At 34.3% G+C, this 8,672-nt stretch overlaps 1 protein-coding gene across 1 annotated transcript in view; it reads right to left on the bottom strand.

Moving 5' to 3' along the window:
- Window positions 1-5,057: 5,057 nt before the first annotated feature.
- Window positions 5,058-8,672, bottom strand: part of LOC112058335 (cadherin-86C) — a 164,713-nt gene continuing 161,098 nt past the window's right edge. The window contains exons 14-15 of the mRNA XM_052883349.1: window positions 8,128-8,454; window positions 5,058-8,039 (exon numbers count right to left, since the gene is read on the bottom strand). Coding sequence (XP_052739309.1) covers window positions 5,588-8,039; window positions 8,128-8,454 — 2,779 coding nt within the window. The 3' untranslated portion in view covers window positions 5,058-5,587. The remainder of the gene's footprint in view (window positions 8,040-8,127; window positions 8,455-8,672) is intronic.

Here is an 8,672-nt window from a genome sequence, read left to right as displayed (position 1 = left end):
CGAGTATTTTCACAGACAAAGTCGAGGGCTTTCACTAGCTTGTGATAAAAAAATAAAGCAGATTTGAGTAATAACAAAAGCGAATCGTTTAACCTACCTAAGCAATTAGGAAAGACAAACAATACGGGAAGAAAAAATTCCGACGGCAGAGGAAAAAAAGCGAAAATAAACAAAGCAATTGTAAACTCCCCAGTCATTGGGCGAAAACTTTAAGTAAGACGTGAAAAATGGGAATATGAAAAGAAATAATTTTCCGCGCGAGTTGTCTGTGCAAATGAGCTGAATGAAGGAGTAGCTCATGCGAATGATTGAGCTCTCGCGATGAAACAATGTTCAACTTTATAATATCGTCAATCTTGATTGCTAATCTTGAAAGAATTTCCTTTTACAGGCTTTACTATACGTATAACTGAAGAGATTGTCTGTGAAATGTCAATTTTGTAAAAGCCTGTCCAAAAAAAGAATACCTACCAATTTTGGCAATACTATCAGTTTGAGTCTAAAAAACTAGTTTCGAACCCATACGGGACCCTTACTCATGAGCTGGTTCTTGCAACGCAGCGAGTGCCAAACAGCGAGCGGCGCGTGCTGTCGCATGCAATGAATATATTTTTCACTACTCTTGCTCAAAAACACTGTCATATTACCACTCCACAGCGGGGCTAAACAAGCATATTAGCCTCTAGGGGCTAAAGTAATTTTGTTTTTTTAATTCTTGTCTGTTACGAGTACTAGCCAAGTACTAGCCTACTATAAAAAGAAGGAGGTTTTATTCGAAAATAGAATCATTATAGGTAAGGCCCTGATTGATTTGAAAAATAAATAAAAAACTTTAAATTGGAATGAAATGCAGCGTTCTTGTCTGTGGAATGCGTTTATTTTTTATTTAATTTTTATTAAGTTGCGAATAGAGCGAGATTTGAAGACATGGGACATCCTTTACGGTGTAATACCTTTGCCTTTTTCTCATGTGAAAAAAATAAAATTAAAAAGCGAGAATTTAAAAAACAATTGGCGTGAATAATACACAGTTGATTATTTCCGAAATTCATTGTAAATTTGTGACCGTAACTTACATATTTTTCAACAATAATTGTTATTGTTGTCTTCGTCTAGTGAGAATGGTGATCCTAATTTGGAGATGAATGAAATTTTCAATCTGTTACCATCAAAGTCGAGACGCATTTACTTAAATACTTACCTACGATACCTACGAAAAATTTTATAAGTGAAGAAAACAACAACGGATGGATTCACTTACGAAAGGAGTTTTTTAAACTATTATCTCCCACGTTTACCTCATATATTCATTATTCATCTTCAAAAAAGTCGGAAATTATGTTACCGGGTAAAAGCATCTCCCTTAATATCCAAAATTGTAGACTTTGTACATTTAATTTTCAATTAAAATAAATCATTGAATATTGTACTAAACTATTTTATTTTCTCGCAATCGTAGTGAAAAGCAGAGTGTAACACGTGGGGCTAAACCCATTATAAACTCGGTTTCTATTTAGGCGGCCCTCGCCTTCGTCTCGGGCCCTAAAAATACCTCGTATATAATGGGTCTTTTTAGCCCCTTGTATAACAATCTACTATATTTCTTTCACTAGCAAAAGATGTTATATAATATACTATGTACAATGTACTTACATCAATTTTTTAACCGACTTCAAAAAGGAGGAGGTTCTCAATTCGGTAAAAAGCAGCATATGTTTTAATCTAGAGAATTTTCTATCTTTGTTTTGAATTTCAGCTAAATCGGTTAAGTAGTTGCGGCGCTAAAGAGTAACAAATATCCATACAAACTTCGTTTAAACTATTAGTAGGATAGGATGGCACTAGAGGATAGCGTTGCTTCCCAACAGTGAAAGCTTTTTTCAAATTGCTTCAGTAATTTCAGAGCCTATCGAACGCAAACAAACAATCAAATTTTTTTTGCTCTATAGAATATTAATCTAAAATATAGATAATTCTTTATACTCGTAGAAGCTGACCTTCAGAGCCATCTAGCGTAACATATAACAAAAAAGGTTTACAGAATATCAAAATAATAAAAAACTTTATATCTACTCTAAATAACTATGACAACAGACAGTCCAGTTTTAATGTCTTTATTTAAGCTTTATTTATTTTTGCGTCTACGATATTTGTTGTCATATGCAATGTTTAGAATAATTGTTATAAAGTAAATTATAATCGCATTAGAAGCGCCATCTATCTACAAATAGCTCAATAATGCAAAATGCCTGCACGAGATAGCATCTTAATATATTATGTAGTCCTAGTACAGTAGTCTCGAACCTACCGATTTTTCGGTATTTCTACCGACCGGATTGCAAAACAAGCACAGACAGCCGCCAAGCCTTTCTTAGCAAAAAAGAACACAATCGGCTATACTTATAGCCGATTGTGTTGTGTTAGTAAGTTCGATCTTCCTTGGAACACATTCTAAAGCAAACAGTTACTGAACTGTCCAGGCCATCCATATATCACTTATAGGATAGGATTTATAAGATTTGGATGCAGGTTAGCGGGATCAGCGATATTTTTCCTCTCTGACACGATAATTATCGTCTATCGCAATGTTAGCGATACTGACCGGGAGGGAACAGCAGTCGGCATATCGAGTTCTCGGGGTCTTAATAAATACCAAATTTTTAACTCCGGGCAGCAGCTACTGATAAATTATTGTTTTTAAGCAAACCAAATAAATAATAAATATTTCATATACGCTCATAAAAAAAAAAAAAACATACATACAGCCGAACGTAGAACCTCCTCCTTTTTGGAAGTCGGTTAATAAATGAATCTCGTCGTAATAGATAAGTCGATAACACGCTGATCTTTGTACCTGCACATTACCGCTCTGTAAAATATCAACTTTGTAGCAATAACTCAATAGATCGCCGCTCTAGCTCATTGGTAATGAACCGTTGACATAGGTGAAATTGGAGGCTTTGCAAAACCTCCTAATAGTCGTAGCTTGTTTGTCGGTTTTTTACCGGATATAGGTACTTACTTTGGTAAGTGTGACATATTCCTCCTTCTCCTTTCTTACCACAGAACGGTAAGACGCCGCGAACGGTGACATTCTTACAATACGGATCCAGGCAACTTGTACAAAACGATTTGTATCCACATTTCTAAATCGCACAGCCTGCAATAATTTGGAATGCCCTGAAGGGGTTTTCGTTTCGTAACGTTTATTTATAGTCTACATCTAATTAAAAGCAAAAAAATAATAATTAGGATACATTAGATTTATAATTAAGTTGTAAAATATAAATATAAAATATAAATTAAAACTCAAAAGTATAGACTTAACCACAGTTCCACCTCACCACAGGGAGGCACTTAAGTTCATCTTCTTAATATTTCATATAATAATTGATAAGCCGTTTTTCACCAAAAACAAACTAAAACAATTTGAGTTTAATCATATAAAAATCAGAAACAAAAGAATGTCATAACAATTAAACTATATTTATTTTTACGTGCAACCGTATCTTTATTAAAGTGACTGTCTAGCTCCTAATATGTTATAAGATCCTGGTATCTGTTGTCGACAATTGCGATCATGGAATCGAGAGATCCAGTGATCGTCACCTCACTCTCGGCATCGGTAGCCAGCCAAATTTCACTTTCAACTCTCTTTCTACATACGGTAACGCTTCGAAAACTAAAAAATGTACGGGGATCACATAAGTTATCGATAGCTCACGTGATCAATCTATCAATTTCAGTCATTCCCATTACAGTTATTAGTTTACCCATACAGTTTTTGAAGGGCTTACGTAGAAAGAGAAATATTATTGCCAACTCTTGTAATTTGGCTACGAAGAGACTGATTAAGCGGCGTTTAGGCACTATTAACTGGTACTATATATTTTAAAATGAATACTTTCTATTTTGTATGGATGAGAGTTATACACCGTCAAAACAGATAGAAAAGCTAACAAACGCCACCTATCAGCAAGTAGGACAACTATGATATTAGCGTTACTGTTGTGCAATTTTTCGCTATACATCTCCTAATTTATTCTACAGTCTTATTACCTATTGACGCCATAAGCCGTCAATGGGAGGTTGTTGAATCCGGACCCGACATTCTCGCGTGTGGCATCGGCCACAATTTTCCAAACTATGTGTGATGGACAATAATTGTGTAGCCGCCATAATTTGCCAGATGACGTACCTAATGCTTTTTCATTGTCTTCCACTCTCACTTCATTAGTTTCTCTGATGAAGATGAGGACAGTTTTATTACAATCATAGCATAGGTACTTCTTACTGTATTTTTAAACTTTGTGTGCATATCGCGTAGGTCTGAGAATCGGGCCAACATCTATTTTTCACATCTCCAAGTGGAAGGGTGGTCCACCCCAAATTTTTTAAATTCCTAAAGCAGGGAAATAATAAGGCAGACAATTTTTCCAGGTCAGCCAGTTTCTTTGTAAATCAGTTTTTATTTTTTTTGTTCAATTCACCATTGACAATATAAGCCACAACTTGATTTATAATAATTAAAAAAAAAAATACAACCGACTACAAAAAAATAACACTATGATATTTTCTACCTATTGATCACTTTGAAGGAGGTGCCTTAGACTGTGAACCCATACTTCTCTATTTAAACGAGTACTAACTCTACACGAGTGAAAGTAACAAAAAAAAATAAAGCCCCGTTATATGTTAATGTGATATATTTCATCCTCGTATTCTCACGGAAACGGGAACTACGCGCGTGAAACTGCGAGGCGTCGGCTAGTGATGAATTTATCACCCCTATTTTCCACCCTTAGGGTAGAAATAGGGTAACTAATAAAAAATTCCTCATTTATACTTGAGATAATCCATTCACTCACGTACCTACTCACCTGTACCGCTCAGAAATTACGGCATAGTGCCCAGAGTTATTTTCTGATATAGGAATAGCCTTATAAGCGTTATTCAAGCGAGGCGAGCGATTTTTTCGAGGGCTTACAGTCTATTTTTCTTTTTATGATATATCCTACATAGCAGCTTATCACTTTGCAGAAATAAAACAAAACATGAAAAGTATGATATAACTTTATATTTTATAACAAATATAGAATTGCATACTGAGACAGTACGGCAGTTGTGAATAAATGAATAGTTATGTACAATAGATTTATTAAAGCTACAATTAAATACATAATACGAATTAAAAATAATTTTTATTTACAATATAATGTCACTTAAATTTAATCAAGTTTAAAGTACCTACAGAACAGTCATTTAAATAAAGGCAGTTGATTTGTATCGTTCCTAATTTAGGTAAAGAAGATTTATAATCCCTTCCATCAATAAAACTGTCTCTAATCGATTTTTTGAAGAAATTAACAGCATATTTTTTATTAAATATTTGTAATGTTATTGTAATTTTAATTTCATCAAAACTTCGATGAGAGAGAAAGTCTTTGCCAGATCGGGAGTACCTACTAAAATTATTTACAATATCATTATTAATAATAAATAGGACGGAACACAGTTTACAAAACGCATAAAAAATAACATCTATAAGGCACTCTTGTTTTTGTTGGAATACTGATATTGATAATAATTATAACTTTTCGCACGACGTAGAACTGCTGTCAGGCCTGAGTTGTTTAGTTTGAACGTCATCATAAGCAATTGTAAATACACTCTTTTTTTCTGTAATTGGTAAACGCTTTATATTACCCGTTTGCTGAACCAGCGTGCTCATAGCTATTCCAGAATCGTCATCGTCTACTTTTGATGCTAGTATTCTTTGACCCGTACCAGCATCTCCACCGATATTTATCTTAGAAACATGAACTTCCGATCTTTTGTCATCCTCGTAATTTGTTGAAATTGATATACTATGGGTTAGGGCGCTTTCAGAAACATCTTTATGCTTTCCTTTTTTATTGTTGACGTCATCTTGGTTAACATAAATAGGTTGTTGTTCTAATGACTGTCTTTGCGGTAAGGTTGGAACATTGGGCGGTGCACCCAAGTATTTTGGTATATGAGTTGGTTTAATGTAACAAAGAGGATTTTGATTTTCATATTGATGTTCGTACCTATGCTCAGAGTGTTGCAATAAAGGGTGCACATCAGGTAACGGTCCTTCAGGAACTGGCGTGACTCTACCTTCTTTCAACAATCGAGGGTGTATAAAATCACTTTCTTTTTCTTTGAAGTTTTTTTTTACCTCATTTCCTTGACTTTCTTTGCTGATTATTTTTCCATATCGACCACTTTTTTCTTTAATATCTTGTTCATTTTTCGTTTTTGAAGGTCTTTTTGGTTTATCTGGTATTACTTTATCGGAAGAAGAGGGTTTTACGGTTACACTCGATTTTTTCCCATACCATTGCATATATCTAGGTAAACTTTTTTGTGCTGGTTTGGTCGTTTGTGATAGTTTTTCGATTTCCATATCTTTTTTTCTACTATCTTTACTAGCCTCCGACTTAAATTCTGCGGGCAGTTCTGGTTCATCCAAATCAGTAGTTTGTACCCTATTATCTGGTTTATCCAAAATACGTTCACGTTCTTCTGTGGAAGATCCTTGGCGTGAGAATATCAAATTACGTCGATCTCTACTGGCTGAACTACTTGTACTTTTGCTACTTTCTTGTTCATAAGTTTCTTTGGATATTCCTTCATTAAGAGCTGGTAACTGTTTTCCTGTTGTCTTTTTTATTTTTTCATCAAGTGAATCGGAAATTTCCATTAGCACTTCTCTTCGTGATTTTAATTTTCTGTCGGAATCAGATGCCTTAATTTGCGTCGAACTGACAATTTCATTTTTTGAAGTCGTAATGGTACTTTTAGTCACATCGCCGTAATGTTTAACTCGTTCTTCTCTCTCGTTTATTTTACTGACTTTAACAGTTTTTTCACTTTCCAAGGAAGGTGAATGGTCACTTTCTTCAATTATAGGAGTTTTTATTTTTCTTTTTAACTCATAAACACGAATACTGCGCCGTGGGTCTTTGTATTTAACTTTTTTCTTGGGTTTCTTTTTCTTTATCCACGTTACTTTTTTTGAATTATCTGAAGTAATCTGAGACTCATCTTCACTATATGAGTCGTTATCACTTCGAGATTTTCTTATAACCTCCTTGAGTATGAGAGGTTCTGTCTGTGTACCAATATGGCATTCAGTTTGTGTTGCCATGACAGAATGTCCTGGTAAACTCTGAGTTTCTAACTTACTTTCACCTTGAGATGCAGTTTCTTGGTTTTGTAACATTCTCTCTCTTTCAATAAGTATTTGATGAAGAAGTTCATTTTGTTTTCTTAACGATGATTCAAGGAGTTCTTGATGAATTGAAGATTTGTTTTGCATTTCTAGTAAAGCTGATTGTAAATAATCGGATTTTAAGGGTACAGTGCCTGGAACTTCAGGTTGAAAATTAGAATACTCGTGCATTTGATTTTGATGATCTACACCTGTACGTGATCGTTGAACAACACTTTTAATATCTTTGCCATTTGAAATATTATCTAAATCTGTTGTAACTACTTTGTTCATTCTTTCTCGTATATCGTTAGCTTCTTCACCTTGTTCTCGGATGAATCTTTCCATTAAAAGCTCCTTCCCATTGTCAACAACCACATATTGTGTATGTGGAATTAATGTTACAGGTCGCTGATGCTGAACAGGAAGATTTACATATCGTTCTTCATCATTTTTACCTCGTGTTACTAGTCTTAAAATTTCAGTGTTTCCTTCTTTAATGAAATATTGATCTCTACCAAGGGAAGTTTGAGCATTATAATCACGCTTTATTCTATGCTCCTCGTTTTCATGTAAATTTCTGTCACCGTCGGATTTGAGGAAGTTCCCAACGTCAGAACCTCGATCAATTTCGTGTCTTCGTATGGAATCATTTTCTTGGTCTTTACGTTCTTGGTGTTCATGATGTAGTGTTGCAATTCTATCGTATCCATTTTCTAAATCTTCAATATATTCTTTATGTTTATTTGCAAAAGCTTCCTGAAGTTGCATTTCTTTTGTATAAATTATGTTCGGGCCATCCCTAAAATAAAAACAAAATATTTGTTAGATTCGTCAAATAATTCTAAGAGTTTGTTTAATATAATTAATTATTAGATATTAATTATTACCTGTGTCTAAAGGATTGCCTAGTGTCATCGTATTTGTAATCATTATCAGCAGCAGTCTGTACAAATTCATGTCGGATACCGCCAGGTGTTGAAGATGGTTTACTTGGTTCTTTTGATTTATAATTTCTTTTATTAAATTTCCACTGAGTTGGTTTCGTCCTCAAATCCGTTTGTTCAGCGCTCCAGGCCTCTCGTCTTCTCCACTCAGGTGCTTCTATAGACTTATTTTCTATATTTTGCGTCGACTTGTTTTCTCTCCCAACTCCCTTGTCGCGAACCACTAAATGCACGTCGTCCTCTGTGGAGTTGACACGTATCACTCTTTTCCTAGAATTTATTAATGGATATCTATGTACCTATCGCATCTAGGTTCTTTTACAAGATTTAATATCCAACGGAAGTGTAAAAGTGCTTTTTGTTATTATATAAATGTAAATCAATTCAGTGTAAGTAAAAATTAGATTTATTTCATACAACTTGAGTTAGTGTAAGTCTCTGTGAATTTACTCGTAACATAAAATTTCTTTTTGCATTCAAATAAAAAG

Source organism: Bicyclus anynana, chromosome 9 (genome assembly GCF_947172395.1).
Source record: "Bicyclus anynana chromosome 9, ilBicAnyn1.1, whole genome shotgun sequence".
NCBI lineage: Eukaryota > Metazoa > Arthropoda > Insecta > Lepidoptera > Nymphalidae > Bicyclus > Bicyclus anynana.
Note: the sequence above shows the minus strand (reverse complement) of the source record. Positions and strands in the feature narration are given on the sequence as shown.